We start from the raw sequence: 20,656 nt of genomic DNA on the forward strand, positions 1-20,656 counted from the left end.
TAAAATAATGATTGAGAGAGAGAGAGCACAAAAAATCTTTTCAAATTTACGCACATCAATTTTATATTATTGATAATTTGAAAGACAAAGACATTATGAGATTTTGTAAAGATTTTCTATTAAAACATTTTATCGGTTATTGAGATGGATAACCTTGTTTCATATTTGTTTAAATAAAAATTTATTGAAAAAAATATGGTAATATTGTGATTTCGTGTATTTCCTGTATATTTTCTGTTAATGCACACGCACACAATTTCGAATAATGGTTTTCGATAAGATGGTGATCTTGTGATCTTTAGTATCCTGCCAATTCAGCAAATGTTGAGTCCATTTCATCAGCAAGTGACTTATATCTGTCTTTGTTAAGACCAAGTTCATCTAAAAGGAAAAATTGGAGAAAAAGATTTATAATGAGTTCTTGATTTTTTGAATCATTTCACAAGGATTTTGAAGATTTTCATCCATTTTTGCACACGTTTTTGAAATGCATAGTTTGTTTATAAGACACAATAAGACATAGTAACCTATGTTAATAGTTATTATACGTAATTTTCACTTGTTGTCTGTTCCGTTAAATTAAACATTTTATAAACTTCGTCAAAGTTAACGAAAGTAATTCAAATTATTAATGACCGTTACAATTTCCTATAATTTATATTAAACTGTGGAAAAGCTCACAAAATTGAGTGAGGTCTATTAGAGTAAAAAATCTACCCCACAACCTTGCAACCCCCAAAAATGGAAAAATTACAGGATTTCAGTTTATTCCCTAATTACTCAGTTACTCTGTCCCTACTAAAAATTCAATCTAGTAATCATCCAACCTAGTATGTATATTAACAAGTGTCTATGTCGTACAAAAATAGATGAATTTCCACATGATGATCTTAAATTGTAGCTTATTTCAAAAAATGCGTTTATCCAAAATGTGATAAAGGCTTTGCGATTTCGCACAAAAGACGAAAGTTCAATTTACAATGAAATTAAACCTTCATGATTAGTAATATTTAAATTTATAAAGATATATTAATTAAAGTAATAGAAATGATACAAAAAATGAAGAAAAAATAAATTAATACCTTACGATAGTAATTTTTATCAAGAGAATAAAGCAGCAATAATTATTTGGCATATTAATAAGAAGAACTGATTTATAAAGATATTCCATATGCAGCCATCTTCGCTGGTGCTTCTGAATTTCAATGCATTTTATGCTGACTATTCTTTTTTTTTCTTTAATTTTGATAGGACCATTGAATGTTAGTATCAAGATTAGTCAGAGAGAATGATTAGAAAGATAGCGTGTAGGCAGAATGTTATTAATAAAAGTGTTTGTGTGTGACAATAATGCATTACATGTTAGAGAATAGAATTAATTAAAGAGAAATTATAAGGATTTTTGAGGGTGAAAGTTAGATAAAGTACAATATCATAAATATTATGTATTTTGTCTATATTTCATATCATTGTTTTTGAAGGATTTTAACGTACTAAATGATGTACGAGAGGAGAATAACATTACATGTCGATCGTCGATCATGTAAAGGATGGATTTTAATAATGTAGTTTTGTTCATGAAATCTGAATCAGTGTATGGTATTGATTGGTATATATAGGCTGATATAAAGATATTCATATATCATTTGTATCAATGTTTTGTCTATATAACTAATATATGGTTGAAATTATTATAGCAAATGTTTGTTGGATCAGAGATTGCTTTGGAATTAAAGGAAATTGAAGTGATATTTTGAAAACGAAAGAAGTAATTTTGTGATTCGGAATTAAAGTATAATTTAAAATCCTGCCATTTCGGCAAATGTAGTGTCCATATCCGCGCAGATAGCATTGTAAGTTTCTTTTTGGACTGCGAGTTTGTCTGTAAAAATAGTTTCAAAAAGAAACATTAAACAATTAAAATTTTAAATGTGTGAAAATGATGAAAATTTTTGTTCAGTTTTTCAGTTTTTCTGTTCATTTTCTGATTCCCCAAATTTCATTTGGCTTTTGTTGTTAACTCCATTCATGGATGTATGAATTAAAATTATTAAGAGGAAACTCAATCGAAAAAACACGATCATAATTGTGTAATAATACAAGTACTAATGTGAATTTTTGATGTATACAGAAATGGACACATATAATGAACATTATAATAACAAAAAAGGAATAAGAACAATGGGAAATAAACATTTTTTCAGAAATGTGTGAAATCACACTAAAATCCAGCCATTTCAAGGAAAGTAGCTTCCATGTCAGTGCACAAGAATTTATACTTGTCTTTTTCACGGCGAACTCTATCTGTAATTTGTCATAAGTTATTTTAAGGTTGAAAATAAAAGAATTAAAAAAAGTTAAAAAAGGTAATAAAAAATTGTCACAAAAAACTAACAATTTTGAAGAGCAAGAAATTTTTTCAATTTTCATTGGATATCCGAAAAATTAGTTCAAGGCTCAAAATAATAAAAAGAACTTAAAAAACATATAGAAATGCGTAAGTGTTGTCTCGTTCGTTCATTTATGAATGTTTCGAGACTAGAAAAATTTGCGTATTTTTTTCTTTCTTTTTTTTCATCAAATATAAAGTTTAGAAAGAAGAAAATATTGGAAGAGTTCCAAAAACCAAAAGTCATACCTTCAAGTCTATCAACTTCCTTTTGCAATTTCTTGACAGTTTTTTCAGCCAATTCAGCACGATTCTCGGCTTCCTTAAGCTTGATTGTCAATGATTTCAACTGGCGCTTGAATTCCTCAACTCTTTGGTTGGCCTTTTCTTCTGATACTTCCAATGATTTCAATGAGTTACCGACGACCTGTTTGTATATTATTATTTGAATTACTCACACTCTCATACATATAAGATCATGATTATTACCTTCAATTCTTCTTCAAGTTCCATAATCTTTGCTTCTCCTGACTTTACACGATCTTCAGCGACTTCCAATTCATCTTCAACGAAGGCCAACTTGCGTGATACTTCATCAGATTTGCCATCAGCATCTTCAGCGAGAAGACGAGCTTCTTTAAGTTGGTTGGTCAATTGATCCATACGTTCCTCATCTTGTTGTGAGCGGTTCTCTAATACTTTGCACATACTGCATTAAAATGTTTAATTAAATAAAATGATCAGATGATGAAGACATTTTAGAAATTACCGGTTATTTTCATCAGCAGCTTGTGTTGCTTCCAATAATTTTTGCATGGCGGTGGATGAGCGTTCTTCTGATTTTTCCAAATCTTCTTCAACCTGTTGTACTTTACGATTCAATGCAGCGACTTCTGATTCGGTGGCTGTGAGCAACTTCTCCTTTTCTTCCAAATCCTTGTTGCCTTGCTCCAATGCATTTTTGTGTGCTTCCAAATCTTGCTCAACTTGAGCTAATTTTTTGATCAAATCAGCGACTTCCTCCTCAACCTTGGCGGCTTTGGAGTTGGCATCCTTAGCCTGGGTTTCGCATGTATCGGCTTTGTCTTGAGCATTGTCTTTCTCAAGCTTCATTGCCTGCATCTTCTTCTTAATTGCGTCCATTTTGCTTTTTGTTTATTTGTCACTCTACCTTTGAAAACTTGGATAAATGAAAATAACTGAAACGAAAACAGATCAATTGTAGATCAATGCATTCATTTAATTTGAGATTTAGAAAATAGTCTTTCTTGTTGTTTTAAGAGAAGTTCAATAACATCAATCAGTGACAAACGAGTCAAATTCTTTGATTCAACGTAGCCATGACGTCATCTGTAATTCTTCTTTCACATACTTAGTAATATTTTTGAAAAAAACGATCACGATTTTTTTTTTATCTTAAAATATGCTATATATTACACCTACATCCCAACAGCATTAATTTTCTTCTTCACATACACATCTTTGCAAAACTCACAAGTTTTTTTTTTCTTACTTTTTTCCTCTCAGCAAATTTCAAAAATAGATTTTTCTTACATTTCACATTTTTTTCTGCTTCAACTTTTTTTTTAATCCCACATATTATTGAGGAAATTTTTTTTATGAATATTAAATCATTGTAGATTTTCTAGATTTCCATGAGGAAATTCTTATTGAAACTCCATATTGATTAGATATTATTATTATTATGGATAATTTCGCATGTGGTTCCATAATAATTATGGAACTTTATTTTTTTATTATTAAGTATGTAGAACAAATGTCAAAACTTATGAATTCTCATTCTAGATATACAGCACATCAATAAACATTCTGATCTTAAGAAATTTAATTACCCCAAAATTCGATTGAAATTTTCAAGAACCCCTCTTACTTTTTTTGATCAAGAAAGAAAATTAAATTTTGGTCCAACCATAAAATTTACACTTGAAACTAACCTGAGCGCTCTTACTGATCCTCGCGACACTAAATACACGATAGCACTGACAAATGCAACATATAGGCGAAAACCAAAAATAAATTCGGAAAATTACGAACGCACGATCATTTTTGTTTTTTCTCAATTTCGTCTATGAATTGTAATATTTAGAAGGAGAATTTTTCGACCTGAGCTATTTTTAAATATTTTCTTTCATCGTAATTGTGAAAATATGTGAGAAAAGAGGAGAAATTGCTGAGATCACTTGAATTTCCCCAGCTAATGATCATTTCCCCAACCGAGAAAATGAATAAGAATGTGGATTCCGATTTTTTCGTTAAAATATTTTTCTTTTATTAAGAAATTTTTTTCAACTTTTCCACTGACTTGTTGTTCTGTTTCGTGAATCCCACTGTAATGAGAAACGATATATACATCTCAATATGACTTGAAACAATTATAGAACCATTTAATCCACCACCTGTAGAACTTTTTTCATTCAGAACAACATAGACACTTGATAACTTTGAAGACAAATCACATCCAGGCTGAAAGAATTAATCAAATTGACACAGATTCTCCGAAATTTCGATTGCAAAATGTCATTTGAAGTTTAAAATTAGAAATTTGGTTAGTTGATACAGGTAGAACTGAAACAAATTTGTTTAAGGCATGAAAAGTGGCTTTAAGTTTTAAGCTTTATTATGCATAATAATTAATACAAAATTAATTCTTTTTTTCACAATAAATAAGTCATTTATGTGTTAGCGAATGAAATTAAAAGCAGAGACACAATTAATTTTGATGAAAAAACTGGAATGTTGTTTTTTTTATCATTTAGCATCCATGCAATTCGTGGTATGTAAGATCCAATTGATTTGCAACAGCTTTGAACTTTGCCCTTTCTTGTACTAACTCCTCTGTGAAATAAAAAGATTAAGAAAAACAATTTTTTAAGCTATTTCCTCTACATTCATAAAAAAACTGAAATCGTCAAGTCGATCTACATTCATAATTTGTGTCAACGGACGATTTCAGCTTAAATGGTTTCAAATTTTCTCAAGGATGAATGCGCCTAAAAATATTTTTAGGTGGTCTCGATCACACCACAAAATTGCAAAAACAAGTCATCGCCAACTTGATTCATGTGAAATATTTAGCATGGAAATTTTGCTGATCTTCCATTATAAACATTATGTCATTCTAGAGTTCCAACAGCATGTAAAGTTCTTAATATAAAATTTATAATTCACTTCATCCTTCCGCGGAATGTTTGTAATACTTCGAAGATTTTTCAGAAAAATCATTTATACATCATCATGATCGCTGACCGCCTACAGTCGCTTATATGAAAAATGCTATGTGTGCTATACACAAAAAAGACTTGTGTATATTATAAAAAAATTTACTGGCTATTTAGATACATGAGACCATCCGCATTTGTAGGTTGTGTATTTTCAAGCGCATTATCACATAAGATGTATAAAAAAATCATTTAAATGAAAAGTATATTTAAAAAAATTATATCGACAATGGAAGTCATCTTCAAACAATCCTTAAATATTTTCAATTTACTGCCAGAAAAAAATGCAAAAAAAAAAAAATAAAAATATTTTCATTCAGTAAATCCGAGTGTAAGGCATTATGAAATTTAATACGACATAAAGTAGTCAGAAATTTAATTCTCCTCCCTGCTGTCTTCTGATCATCACGATCTTTCAAGTAGGTGTGAGAATAGGAGTATATTTAATTATGAAACAGCACTAAAAACACAACGATTTTCATTCAAATGAAATGTCTGACATAGGAAAAGTTATGGCTTAATCCAAATCTCGACAGAAATAAAAATCTAGACTTTTCGCTGCTGTCTACTTTTGTAATGTTGTTTTTGTTTTTGGGTTTTATAGATCTGTAATGGGTCATTCACTCATGGAGTTCAATTTTTTGGGGTCGATAACAATTTATGATCAATTCATATAGTCCGAGACTAAGATCTTCCAGTCACAATCTCAGGAGTTGACAAGACCGAGGCTTTGATGAATTTCCTTGAAGTCTCGGTCCCGTCCATGGTCTCAGTCTCGAAATTTTATCAAAACTGAGACTTCAGGAAACACTTGAGTGGCTCTTACCGTGGAATCTCATAAGGATTATTCAGTTTTTAAGATTGAAGTGGGTAAGATTCTAAAAATTCATTTTCTTTACGTTATGTAATATGTATGTAAGTGAACGGCCACTCCTTAACTTTAATTTTGAAATTTTCTCAGAACGTACTCTATCCTTGAATTTCGATAAATTTAAGGGACATTGCGAAGAAATTGTTGAAAATGTGGTCCAGGTTAATCTGACTCAGGCTCTAAACAAGACTCAATAAAAAATGGCTTTAAGACAGAATCAAGTTAATCTAAGATTGGATTTTCGGACATTTCTACGTCGAATGCATTTCGGAAAGATGCTTAAATAATCTTTACATCAATATCCTCCTTATCACGCTTAACAAAAGCAGATCCGAATGACACAAATCGGTACCGATCGGACAAATATACGTTGTAACAAGTTGAGCACAATTTATGTCCAGTTGATGATTACTCCTAACATATTTTTGTTCAGTCGGGGGTTAATAGTTCAAAAAGTACTTCCCCATTCCGGCATGCCTCTGAATTGTTGCTAGATTCGACTTGAATCAAAGAGTCACGCTTGCCTGGTGCCAGATTTCGGAACGATTAACCGACTTGTGCTAATTTAGAGATGATTACTCTAATTAATTTGTATATATTTAGCAAAGATTCTCGCTGGACATAATCTGACTCTTCAAAAATCTATAAAAACTCAAATTTGATAAGAATACAACTTCCAACAAAAACTAATAAAAACAATAGCTTTCATCACAATCTACAAACTATAAATGCTCTGAAATAGAAATTATAACACAATATAATAATAAATAAATAAATAAATAAAAATTATAATAATTCAAATAATAAAACTTTTTTCCCTTTATTCCATAAAGTATGTATGCAAAAAAATGTTCGACTACGACTATCATCAAATGTATTCAACCATAATAAATAAAACGCCAATTTCGATCATAAAGTTGTTTTTAAAAAATTATCAATTTGCAGTTTTCAATTAAAAATTTGTTGCTTGATGGATGTTGAGTTCAAGACACAGTTTTTAAGTAAAATATATGATAATTCTTTTTTAATAACTTAAACGTTATAATTACATGTGGATTGAAATTAAAAAAAGTTGTGTGATAATGAAAAGAAAAATATCATTTGTTGGATCCAATTAGTGTGTTTTGTGTAGTAAGTATAAAGACGAATTTTATAGCAAATGAATATTTTTGAGTATATAGAAAAATATCCATAATTGCTCATTTCCATTTTGATTTGCGATGAAGAATTGCTTATTCTTTGAGGATAAGTTCCACGAATGCTGTATCGAGATCGTCTCCAATTTCTCTGTACTTTTCCTTTTCGGAAACGAGTTCGTCTATATATATCAATGAATGAAAGTAATAGAAAAGATTTTGGTGTAAAAGATTGAAAATAATTTTCAGTTTGAAGAGGAGTTATGTGAGTAAGAGTGTGGAAGCGTTATATATTCGGCCAGAAATAAAAAAGAGTAATAGTAATTATCAGCGTTAATGTAAGCAAAAATAAATCGTTATTTTAGGCTTATTCAGCAGGAGTTTCTGGAGCGGGTGCTGGTGCTTCTTCTGCTGCAGGTGCTTCGGCTGCTGGTTCTTCTGCTACTGGAGCTTCAACTGGTGCTTCAGCAGCTGGTTCTGCTGGGGCTTCTTCAGCTGCTGGTGCAGGTGGTGTTGGTTCTTTTGGTGGTTCTTCAACTGGTTTAGGAGGTTCTGGGGCAGATTCAGGAGCAGTCTCAAAAGATTTAACAAATGGAACTTCAGCACCATCTGGTGGGAAGTGTTTCTTAAGTTCGAATGGTGATGGTTCTTTTGGTGCTGCTGGTTCTGCAGCAAGACCACCCTCAGCTGGTACTTCTCCTTCAGCCACCGGTACTGCCACCTCAACTGCAACACCTTCCACAGTTGTAACAACTTTTTTGACCTCTGGTGGTGTCTTTTCTCTTGGTGGTGGAGTTGGTGGTTTTGGACGACGATATGTCCAGATTGGAGGAATACCATCAATTAAATCGACGAATGTAAAGTCAAGATCATCACCGATCTCAGCGAAATGCTCTTTTGCAATAATTAATTCATCTAGTAGTTTATTAATAAAGCGAAAATGATATAGAGAAATGATATTTAGTTTCAGCATATTTTCAGCAATCAAATGGAACATCACACGCGTTGTTACCAAATTTTACAGGGAATTTTTTACTATTTTTAAACGTTTATCACTTTAAACGCATATGTTAAGGAATAAAAATTATTCATGTAAACTTTCTGCGACTTTTTATTATATTGAATCGGGGTTTAAATAAAAGAGGACATACATATTAGTTAAAAGGTGTTTTTTTTGAAGACATAAAAATATAAAATATTATTTTGCAGGAAAAAATATAAAAAAAAATTGCCATAATCATAAAATATGCAGTTTCGTAATATATACTTTCAACATTAGAACTAATTTATAATAAAATAAATTTAAATGCAGGTTTTACAATTTTTTTAAGATACTTAAATAAAGTAGAAATACGATTTTCTTCATTTATGTCAGGGATGGACAACCTTTTTATTTTTCGCGGCACACCTTGGTAGTATGCCTTAATTGTCATACGGTTTATGACATTTTGACGATACACTAATGTGTTGCGGCACACAGGTTGCGCACCCCTGACTTTATATATTTAAAATATAAGAAAAAAATGGAATCGATCCTTATTTATATTCCTTTCTTGTTAATTTAATCTTGTATATATTTGTGCATTTCAAATACTTAGTTATCAATCATTATGAAGTTTTAAAATAGTTATTAAAAAAAAATATCCCGATGTGTAGATTAGCAAGAAAATTTCTGGTCGGATTGAATCCGATACTTAATAAAAATGCGATTATCGTTTTACCGTTAAATGTAAATAAAATGGAATCAAAATATTGGAATCTTTTAAATGAAATATATTTGTTGGACATGATCTTGATTGTTCAAAATTTCTTTTAAATCACTTAACTTAAGAACAAATGTTCAACATAATAACGGTAAAATATAAAAAATTTCATATTAAACAATAGATGCTTTAAATTCTTCTTGTATACCAAAATGTTTCTAATTAAAAGAGAAAATTTGATGAATTGTAGCTAATTTAAACACACATAAAAAGGAAGTTTGTGAAGTGATATGGAATATTATTCTTAATACTTTGTTTCTTTAGATTGACTGTAGATTGAAATTGCAGTGAAATGGCATTTTATAAATCTATATTTTGTGTCAATGTTGTGCCAGTAATTCCCGATCGGCTCAAATTATTCATGGTAGTCAAGTGATAGCCATATGTCATCCTAGCAATATTGCCACTTGGATGCCATTTGGTCCCCATTTGACTGCCATGAATTACTTGTGCTGATGAGGATTAATACCTTTATAAACTAGAAATGAACAGCATTACTTTATCAAATTTTCCCTTTTGTTCAAAAACCTAGTGGTAACGCTTGCAATTAATATATATTTATATATGTATAAGAAGTTATGAAAAAAATATGGAAAAAAGACGGAATGGCATTTTGCTCAATGTCTTTGATACTATGCTTTGAAAAGTTTCAGCAGAATCCAAAGTCATTTTGGAACTGTAAAATTTTACTGTAGTTAAGTTCTCATATTACATATTCTGAATATCGTGAAGTGTAGCTTCCATTTCTTCTTGAAGCATCTTGTTCTTTGCACGTTCATTCATTAGTTCATCTGCACGAACGAAGCGAGGTTTTTCAACATTTATGATTGGTTACAACACACATCACAACATCAAAAAAATCATAAAAAATAAAATCAAAATTAATTAGTAAAAAATATCCAAAAAAAGTTTAACTAAAAAAATTTAAAAACTTTAATTTTACAAAAAATATTTTTAGAAAGGTTCTACGATGAGGATTAATAAAAACAAACAGCTTACCTTCAAGTCTATCGACTTCCTTCTGCAATTTCTGAACGGAACGTTCAGCGAATTCTGCGCGGGCTTCAGCCTGGAAAATAGGTGTATTCATTAGAGACGCATATTGAAAATAGGTAGGAATTTATAGGCAAGGTGAAAACAAAGCTCGACATCGACCTGAATTTCATATGGACTCGACTATAGTTGACTTATTCATACAAAATCCGAGTCAACTTCGAGCTTTGGATATAAATAAATTAAAAGCGAATTATCGTTACTTCTAGTGCATTTTCCATAAATTTTGTTCCATAATATTCTGTTTAAATTAACCAGATTGGCACAAGTTTTTCATGACAGTTAAATGACAACCACAAGTCATCCAAAAAACAATTTTCATGCAAACTGCTCTAAAAATTGCCGCTTGGATGTCATGTGACCGCCATTTGTGACAAGTTATAAAACAGTTAACATGAAAATTACCACTTGAACGCCATATGGTAACCAATAAACTCGAGAAAAATTACACCCGAATGGCACTCAGAATGGACAATAATACGTTAGAGCTAGATATCAACTAGATGTTTACTTTTCATCAACCCTACCATCATCTAGTCATAACTTATTTTTGTGCACTCAAACGCAATGAACCAAACCGAATTTCTTGCCGTAAAAACGGATCAAAATCAGTCGTCACAGTGCCGTCAGGGCAACTTGGCGTCTTACCGTGGATACGGCGACGTAGCATTGTCCTAGCGAACACATTGTACCAGAGCTCAAAGTCGATTTGATTTGAGTCGAATCGAGTCGACTTCAAACTCTGCGTTGCATTGTTCGGGAAATATTCATTACAAAATGAATGTTAAGATTAAGGTTAAACAAAATTTTATGGAAAATGAACTAAAATAGAGCTCAACAAAATGGACAAGAAAATCAAAATGTAAAATAAACATCAAAAAATGAAAACTTTAAAATTTTAAATCAACAAAAGACAAAAAGCAATAAAAAAAATCATGCATTTAAAATTCATTATGATACATTTACCAAATTATTTCATATTTTTGTATTTTAGCAAATATTTGAAGTCATTAAATAAGAAATGTTCTCATCGCTCTAGAAAAAATGAGTTCTTTCTTTCAACACTCTTCAGTGTCTTACCAAAAAAAAATAATGAATTTTATTATAATTTATTTTTAAGAGGCATGGAAATAATAATATGGCAGTTGTGTGAATTTTGTTTTTGTCCTATTTTTCTTGTAGACGAAACGTGAGAAATTTCATAAAAAATATTTAGGTATGTCACTTAAAATATATAAACTTACAGTGGTTAGCTTATCATTCAATTGATGAACTTTTGCTTCAACTGTTTCATGGGATGCATTAGCCTTTTTACGAATTGAACATTATATACATTTATCTTCAGTTATAAGTAGAAAGTTATGTATATTTATAATAATAAGAACTATTTGCCAAAATACAAGAAATTCTTGATTACGTGTCAAAATTGAATTCCTTTTCGCACATGTCATACTTCCGCGATCAACGTGCATAGGAAAGTATGTTTTACTTCAATAAAATAACAAAACTTAGACAGGTACGATAAAAATCACATTTACGAATACAAATGAAAGCCATAGATATCACAAACAAACATGATGTTTGTTCCAAGATTTTTCGTTCGATAGGAATTAAAGATTACTGTATAATCTATATGATATTTGAAAAAATACCTCCTTCAGTTGTCCCTCCAATTTTTTCACTTGACATCCGAAGGTCTCTTCTCTCTGTGTCGCCTGTGATTGTTTAGTGTTAATTATGGTTAATTAAAAATTTACAACAAACTGAGGTTAATGATTAAAACAACTAAGTATCTCTGTACTCTGTTCTGTATGGATGGATAATAAATCTTCAGCATTTTACAACTATCATTCTGTTGAATGAAGTATATGTGATGGAAATAAGCACAAATTTATTATTAAAGCAAACTTTAGGCATCGTAAGAACAACGATAAGTTTCATTGATCTCAGAATTAGATGTTAATTAACATCAGGGGAAATATTTCAAAAACAACAAAATGTGAAAGAACACGTAAAACGTTTGAGGGGGATTCTTTTATAAGCCATAGACAAACCTCCTTAAGACGGGTTGTGAGGGTTTTGATTTGGTTTTTGTATTCTTCTTCACGTTGATTGGCCTAATTGCAATTTAATAATGAAATAGAATTTCAGTAAAAAAGATCTGGATATATATGCTCAAGATTATTGTTATTTTTTTTATATGAATGACCCTATATATTTGGCAAATATTCTGAAAATGAATTCATAATGGTTAATTGTACACCATATCACCTTTTCTTCTGAGACTTCTAATGATTTCAAGTTGTTGCCTACAACACGGAGTTCTTCTTCAAGTTCAACAATTTTACTAAAAAAGAATGAGAAAGAAAGACATGTTAGATATTTGGAATTGAAAGAATAGTCAACAAAATTTCACATTTCAAACCACAAATCCAGACACAATTGGAATTAATGTTTTGAAAATCCCGAACAGACAACGAGCATACTCATGAGTCATTTAGGTGAGCATGATGATTGTCGGTTAGGGAATGTGTCACAATATCAAAAGCAACAGTAAGCATAAAACAAACAAACCTTTCGCTTAATTCAACTTTTTCTTCTGAACGTTCTAAATCCTGCTCCATAAGTACCAACTTCCTGGCAACCTTATTTTCATGAATTGTTAATTATGCGCAATATTTTTTGGGTTTAATACATGGAAACACAAAACAGCATATTAGTATTGATTACAAAAATCAAAAGGAATGGATATAAATATTTATGTATCGGCTTATTATCAAATTTGGTTAGGAAAAAATAAAGCAATCAACACTTCAATTTTATGTTATGTTCTTGACTTTTTATCGTTTTTTTTGGGAATTTTAAAAAATGGGGAAAAAATCACAACGAAATCACTCAAAAACCTAAATTTGCTTACGCTTCACCAGCTTCTGCACGTTCTTCAGCACGCTCAAGATCAGCTTCAACCATAGCTAATTTACGTGCAACCTATTTATTGAAATTATAATTTCATATTACAACGTTGTTCTTTAAATTTGTAAGAATTAAAAATACATAATGTTAAAGAGCTTATATTGTGTTAATGCAGCACAAAATTCACACAGAAAAAAGAATGGTGTTATATTAATTTGAAATTTTCATGTTGATCTTCATTTGAAATTTTGATTAATGGAATGTCGATGGAAAGAACTTTGTTAAACAAATGATGGTTCTACATACATCTTATTTAGCACCATTGAAATGGTAATTGTCTCATCGGTGAAGATCTAACAGACATGCTCATGAAGTTGAGTTTGTTCAGAAATGTTTGCAATTTGGAATATGCCTTCAAGCATGCCTTTGTATTTGTTAGAAAAAATTAAATAGCAGGTGCTAAAAAATAATTGATATATGCTTCAATTTTCTTGAAAATAATGTATCAAGCACGTAGCGAATGAGGGTAATTAGGTGACAAATCAACTCTCCCCCAAGTTGACAACATGATATAATGCCCAGTCAATAACTGGACCAACGGTCGACTAATGACTTTTCCTCCAGGATGTTCCTTAAAATTTCTCCAGAACGTCCCATAAGGTATGTCATTAGTCGACTGTAGATCTAGTTATCGACTGGAAATTATGTCAAGTTGCTCACTTGGGCTCTTTTATGTTATTTAGTCACCAGTCCAGAACTATAAGTAAACTCAAATTTTGTATGGATAGAGTTGACTAAATTCGACTTTTCCATACAAAATCTGAGTAGGCTTTGAGCTCTGGACATCACTTAGCAACCCAAGTAAACATAAACACGCTAGAATTAGTCATTGCCTGAACATTAACTAATTACAACGTATTTTTGTTCACAAGGGAAAGTCAGACTAACTGTGAAGATCAACAATAAATCAAATCAAACAACGAATGATGGGTAAAGAATGGGGTTAAATTAGCAAGTATTCCTGAAATTTAAATTGCTTATAGAAACAATCAAAAATGTCGTAATTCATCTCTTTAAGAAAATTAGTTTACAATATTTTTATTCTGTATAAATCATTGATTAATTCATGCAGGAGTAGATGTTTTACTACATATATATGTAAAGAGGCACTTGGTAAAGTGAATATTTCTCTAAATAAGATAGGTATTAGCACATTTTCTTTTAAAATATGTAGATTCTATGACCTTATCGGTTGAGTTGAGTCATATATTTAAAGAAAATGTGTAAAGAATCATGAATTTTCGTGGATAAATAAGTAAAAGATATTTTGGGTACTATTCTGTTTTTGTTAACAAAAGCATTGATAAACTTGATGTGGTTAAATGAATATAAAATATTTTTTCGAATAATTGTAAGGATATCGAGTAATAAAAAAGGATAATAAGAAGAACTACAATACACGTATCGCGTATCGTTCGAATCATAATCTAGATGATGAATAAGGCATACGTTATCATCATTGATCATTGCTTCAAGACAATATCAATAGTAAGCTATTTGATAGTAACATTATGTATGTGAAGGCAAGTTATAAATTTTTCATATTCATTTATAATTTGTTATTAATGCAACACCACAGAACACAGAGTTATATTAAGTAATTCTATCTGTGTTTTGAACCTCATCGTATTTTTTGTCTGCTTCTTCTGCAAGGAAGCGAGCTTCCTTCAATTGATTTTCGAGGGCATCCATACGTTCTTCATCAGCGAGTGAACGATTTTCAAGAACTTTACGTGCACTATAAAATTTGACCAACGAAAAATAGGAACGAGAGATTACTTTTTATGCAAAAAAGTAGCAATAAAAGTGTTTGTTCATTATTTGAAATAACTCCTATATTGTGACCGACCATAAATAACTTTTCCTAACCAATTCCGATAAAAAGAAGAATAACTTTATGTAGACATAATTAATACCTCCTCATATTTTTTATCAGCTTCTTCTGCAATAAGTTTCGCTTGTGACAATTGCGCTTCTAAGATGGCCACTCTGTCATCTTCCATATTTGTACGATTTTCCAATGCTTTTCTTATTCTAATGATGTTAATTATTTATCGGTTTAGGATTGTATTTCAAATATCGGATATACGATAGACTCTATATATGTAGTTATTAAAGCATACAAAATCGGATAACTTACCGTTCAGACTCATCAGCGGCAGCTGATGCTTCTGACAATTTTGCTGTTGCTGAAGCCAAACGTTCTTCTGAACGTTCAAGATCTTCTTCCAACAATTGGATACGACGGTTCAAAGCAGCGACTTCTGATTCAGCCTGAAATTTTTGTTATGTTTTCTTTTATTCTTCCAGTCAATTCATTCACAAATGAATAAAATATTAAATATGTTTCATGAATTTTTTTTTGAGAAAAATTAAAAATGTATAGAGGAGTGAGAAAATTTACTGTATTTGTAATGAAGAAAAAGAATTAACCGGTTTAAGAGATTCATCTTCATTTTCTTTTCTCGAAAAAATTTTCGTAAAATATATAAAACTATGATTTGAGTGCTTTGAGCTTTCATCATGACATATTCATAGAGACACACACACATTATTTGAGTAATTACGCGAGCATAAATAGTTTGTTTAGCGAAAAGAATCTGTAATTGACTCATCCATGCATGTAACTGTGTGTCCAAACAAGATTATTGAACCGATTGAATTTATTTCCGAAATTTCAATGCAGATACCGGATGTTGAACTTCAATTGTAACATTTACAATATGCATATACTAATAAATTACAGTCATGAAAATGACTATATCTTATGTTCGAACTCATATGTCTCGTAATTAACACAAACGGAATGAAGAGAGAGAAAAAAAAATCATTTTCGCATCACAAAAAAATAAAAGAATTTATGATTCATGAAGAGGAATTTCAAGTAAGTAAGTTGAATTTTTTGTGGTTCTCATTTAAATATTCAACACATAGTATATACATTGTTATTAATACAATAACATGAAATTTAGACATTATCTAATTTGCAGCCATGATTTGTGAATGCTTTTAAACAGTGCAAAATAGTAAAAAATATGTTTCGTGAACCATACCGTTTATGGTGATATCTTAATGAAAATCGACAAGTTTAAAATTTCTCCTTGTAATAATTTCTCTTATAAGAAGCTATATAGCTATATGAAGTCATTTTTTTTCGCACATATGAGTAACAAACAACACATGAGGGATTTAAGAAATCAAAATTGAGGTGTATTAATGAATTATTGAAATTGTTGTCATTATGCACTATCATTTACTTGCTGTTTGCAAAACCGCTATGAAATTTAATGCCAAATATAGAAAAATTATTAATGACACATACACCAATAATAATGCGGTAAAAAAATCCGGTATAACCTTATCAATACTTATTTCTATTGTCATAGTATTGGTAATGTCTTGGTACCTAATATTACTAATAAAGTGTTTTGAAACTTCTTTTTTGTAGGTATTAAAAAATAGATAAAGAATTTCATTGAAATTTATGTCTTCCGAGAGAGTAACTGACGCATCTCATCAAGAATTAATAATTTAAGTTATAGATATGAACTAAAATTGCTTACTTCTTCGCGCCTCATTGCTTCTAATTGATATTTGCGATTAAATTCCTCGCATTCATCCTTATAACGTTCCATTTCTTCTTTAGTTTGACGCATTTTCTTCTTGAGAACATCAAGAAGTGTACCTTGTTGCAAATTTGTCGTCATTTTTATTTTATTTTCTTATTCTTATTACGTGAGAGTTTTGAAAAATAACTTTTTTTTTATTCTGTTCCTTAGTAATATGACTTTTTTTTTACTAAGTGGTTTTTCGCACACCGCAACTTTTTTTTCTTATTGATTGACGATATTTAAGTGAAAATTTTCGACACAATTTTAAACTTTTACTATCACAAAATGCAACTAATGTATTAAACTGAATATAGGGAATGATTATTTTACTATAATTCAGGGAAATGAATGAATTATCACTATAATTTTGTTAAAATTCACTCGCGGAATGACTTGATGATCCAATTGAAAAAAATGGGCGAAACCTATTGACTTTGTCCATAGATTATGTCAAGTCATGAGTTGTTGCTTATTTTTCATATTCACAAGTACGTGAGTAATGTAATATCTTGTGACATGATATAGTAATTGTGCCTTATTTGAGAGCCTCTCAAATCGTACGTCTTTATGGAGAAAAAACTAAGTTGTTTTTTTCGAAAGCAAAATGGAACGTTATGTTATGTTAAGCATATGCTTTGTTTGCTTATAAGGAAATTTTTTGTATTTAGAATGTTTTTCATAGTTATGTCCTAATATAGAAAAAATCTTGAAACCTCTCGTATCAAACGCAAATGTTTAATCGATAAAATCTCATAAATTTCCCACGTTTAGAATGTTTTTAAAGTCTATACTAATGAGTGAGTCAGTATAGGAATTGAGAATAAAGAATTTCCTTACTCAATGAGTTATTTTTAGGAAATTTGTTCAAGTTGTTGTCGTCAGTCTTACCCTTTTGAGCTGATTATTCATTATATTTTGTAGCTCATTACGAATTATATTAAATTTCATCATAGAATCTGAGCTAAAGATTGACCGTCCAAAAGCTAAGCCTGGATAATCAGCACATTTCTTATGTCTTCTATTTTCCCGTTCAGCTATTACTTCAGTCCGCTCACTAGTACATCTTAATTTGGCAAGTTCAGCTGTCTCTTCGTCATCATCATCTACTGCCATTTCATTGTTATCCATAAGTATTGATTTAGGACGCTTCTTCCTTAATTCTGAACCCTTTGATGTCTTCCTACTCTGATCTTTTTTCTCTGATGGTGGCAATGTATTTTCATCAGCCCTATTCTCCGTATTAGATTCATTACTTAATTCCTGATTATAATCATAAGTCTGATCACATATTAAATCTCCTATACTATTACTAGTTATATTGGATGTTTCTAAATTAGTTGAAATATCTACAGATGTATCTGAGCTGTGATGAGGACTATGTGTAAATAATGTTTCTAAATTCCTTCCTTCTCTCAGTGCTTTGATAATTTCAGTAGCTGGAACATTGGATCGGATACCAATATTCTTCGGATGATGCTGATGGCCTCTCCGAGATCGTTGAGCACTTCTATCACCCATTATACTATTTTGTTTTCCATTGGTTGAAATTATTTTTATCTCATTTCTTATTTTACTTGAACTGGACTCTACAAAAATGTTTTGCTATTTATATTGGAGACTTTTGGCTTTTATGTCATACTACATTTCATCAATTTTACAAGACTGATCGTTATTTTATCTCTGCCTGCATATTTGTGCAAACGAAAAGAAAAAAAAAATCTTCTTTTCCTTTTCAAAAAAAATTTATGGATTTACGGAAAATTTTCAATCTTGGATCAAGTCCAAGATTTCGTAAAGCTAGCTTAATATCAGTCATATATCTAAGTATTGTAAAATTGAGTTGAAATCGTAGGTATTGTCAACATGTTAAATGACTTACTCTTGCTATTTGTAATCTTAATATGCCTCCTACTTTTTGTCAATCGATCTTCTTTTTCTTTGATTCGTTTTGAGCAGTCAAATGTCTTGAATTGTGGCGTACAAATCTGAATTTTATTTGAATAGCTTGAAGCACGTCTGCTACTGTTACGATTATTTTTACTAAAAATACCGATCATCATTACACATTTCTACGATCTTCCCTCACAAAAGATTTTCTCTATACAGCACATGTAGGATATGACTTTTTTGTGTGTATTATTTTCTCTCGTTTTCAACCAAAAAAAAAATGAAAATTTTTTTCAGAACGACTGAAAATTTTAAAGTTAAGCAATGAAAAATAGAAGGAGGATCTGCTCGAAATGAGTTTGAAATGAGTGGAATTTTGTAATATTCCTAAATTAAAGTTATGATTATAAAACTCGCTATTATCGCTCGCATTTATGTGTCTATTTTTAAATAATTTTACGATTCTTCGTGGCATCAAGTCTTTCGTTTTCCGAGATTTTCATCTCGTATGAAAAATCTTCTCATTTCCTTGAGTCATTCAAGCTGACCCGAAATTTCTTTTTTTGGGTCGGTGTAGATGAAAATTCTATTAATAGCACTCATTGACGATTCTTTATTATTATTATTATTAAGATCCAATATGTATGTAATATTTCCATTTTCTCTTCATACATCCACAAGAAGAAAAAAATGTTTTTAATAGAATTGAGGCACAAGACACTTTTCTCACTTTTTATACATTCTTTTACTTTTTCTCGCTTTAAGAATTTGCATTTTTTTATGCCAAGGATTTATGAACTTAAAAAATAGATTCAAAAACTTGTACTCACATTTTGGAGGGCCTTTTCCTTCTCTTCGAGTTTGCCATTGACAAGAGTTTCCTGTTCTTGTGTTTGATCCAAATCATTTTCAATGGCTTGAATCTTCTTTTGTAATGTACGGGCTTCTTCTTCAGCCTTTTCAGCACGCAAGTTAGCATCACGAGCTTGATTCTCGCAGAGAAGGGCACGATCTAAGGCATTGTCCTTCTCAAGCTTCATCGCTTGCATCTTTTTCTTGATGGCATCCATGTTAGCAGATTTTTTTCTTTCACAATTAAATACTCAAACTGTAAAACTAAAAGTAAAGGATTACATCAGAATTTTTGTCTACTTTTCTTCATAGCTTAAAGTTATTAAATTTCAGTTCTTTTCACAATTTTGTGTTTAATTTTTTTCATATCCTATTTTTGTTAGTTTAGTTTATGTTTTAGATTAAAGATTTATTGCTGATGATCAGCATGTTATTAGAAAAAAATTAGAATTTAATGAAATTTCCATGAAAATTTCCTTATAAATTTGATGAAAAATTGCACTTCACATGATAGTAAATATTTTATGGTATATCTTCACTTACACTTGAATCTGAATCCGCGACTTGAACAGTTTTGATGGCGAACTGAAGAAAAACGTTACTAATTTTCTTCAATCTTGTTATTTGAAGATTTTTCTTTCTTTTTACATTTTCTCTTCAAAAACGAATCTAACGCATACATAAATTCCTTTTTTTCTATCCCCACCATTTCCCACCACTATTTTTAAGAAAATTAATTTTCTTCGAGGCAAAGAAAAATGAAAAGATGAAAAATAAAATCGAATGAAACTCGTTGACTTTGAAAATTATTTCTTATTTTTTTTTGTGCTCGCACATACTGCTGGAAAATTATTGAGAATTTATATAGGCGTATGTAGGAAT

The 20,656-nt window shown here is 30.5% G+C and overlaps 3 protein-coding genes across 9 annotated transcripts; all 3 read right to left on the reverse strand.

Annotated features, from left to right (window-relative positions):
- Positions 1-164: 164 nt before the first annotated feature.
- On the reverse strand, positions 165-4,499 carry Tm2 (tropomyosin 2). 2 transcript variants are annotated; one of them, XR_011544208.1, is made up of 6 exons: positions 4,345-4,499; positions 3,159-3,588; positions 2,879-3,098; positions 2,639-2,816; positions 1,083-1,882; positions 165-381 (listed from the first exon to the last, which is right to left on the reverse strand). XR_011544208.1 is itself a non-coding variant. In XM_070637494.1 (5 exons), the coding sequence occupies exons 2-5, from the start codon at positions 3,530-3,532 to the stop codon at positions 299-301; spliced, it is 855 nt and encodes a 284-aa protein (XP_070493595.1). In that variant the 5' UTR covers positions 3,533-3,588; positions 4,345-4,498; the 3' UTR covers positions 165-298. The 2 variants fall into 2 exon arrangements, 1 of the variants encoding a protein (XP_070493595.1); XM_070637494.1 differs by lacking the exon at positions 1,083-1,882 and having other exon boundaries at positions 4,345-4,498.
- Positions 4,500-7,294: 2,795 nt separating this feature from the next.
- Positions 7,295-20,472, reverse strand: Tm1 (tropomyosin 1). 6 transcript variants are annotated; one of them, XM_070637202.1, is made up of 9 exons: positions 20,318-20,472; positions 19,753-20,038; positions 15,565-15,698; positions 15,341-15,458; positions 13,026-13,096; positions 12,723-12,798; positions 12,506-12,568; positions 10,398-10,467; positions 7,295-7,817 (listed from the first exon to the last, which is right to left on the reverse strand). In XM_070637202.1, exons 2-9 carry the CDS (start codon positions 19,990-19,992, stop codon positions 7,732-7,734), a joined length of 858 nt encoding a protein of 285 aa, XP_070493303.1. In that variant the 5' UTR covers positions 19,993-20,038; positions 20,318-20,472; the 3' UTR covers positions 7,295-7,731. The 6 variants fall into 6 exon arrangements, with proteins under 6 accessions (XP_070493303.1, XP_070493302.1, XP_070493305.1 ...); XM_070637201.1 differs by lacking the exons at positions 13,026-13,096; positions 15,341-15,458 and adding exons at positions 13,369-13,439; positions 15,045-15,162 and having other exon boundaries at positions 20,318-20,470; XM_070637204.1 differs by lacking the exon at positions 7,295-7,817 and adding an exon at positions 8,729-10,189.
- LOC139088137 (uncharacterized) lies at positions 15,718-19,268 on the reverse strand. The gene is made up of 2 exons (XM_070637199.1): positions 18,915-19,268; positions 15,718-18,621 (listed from the first exon to the last, which is right to left on the reverse strand). The coding sequence occupies exons 1-2, from the start codon at positions 19,093-19,095 to the stop codon at positions 17,900-17,902; spliced, it is 903 nt and encodes a 300-aa protein (XP_070493300.1). The 5' UTR covers positions 19,096-19,268; the 3' UTR covers positions 15,718-17,899.
- Positions 20,473-20,656: the final 184 nt, after the last annotated feature.

Source organism: Chironomus tepperi, unplaced genomic scaffold (genome assembly GCF_022539635.2).
Source record: "Chironomus tepperi strain 1889 unplaced genomic scaffold, CSIRO-AGI_Ctep_v1 contig_161, whole genome shotgun sequence".
Lineage (NCBI taxonomy): Eukaryota > Metazoa > Arthropoda > Insecta > Diptera > Chironomidae > Chironomus > Chironomus tepperi.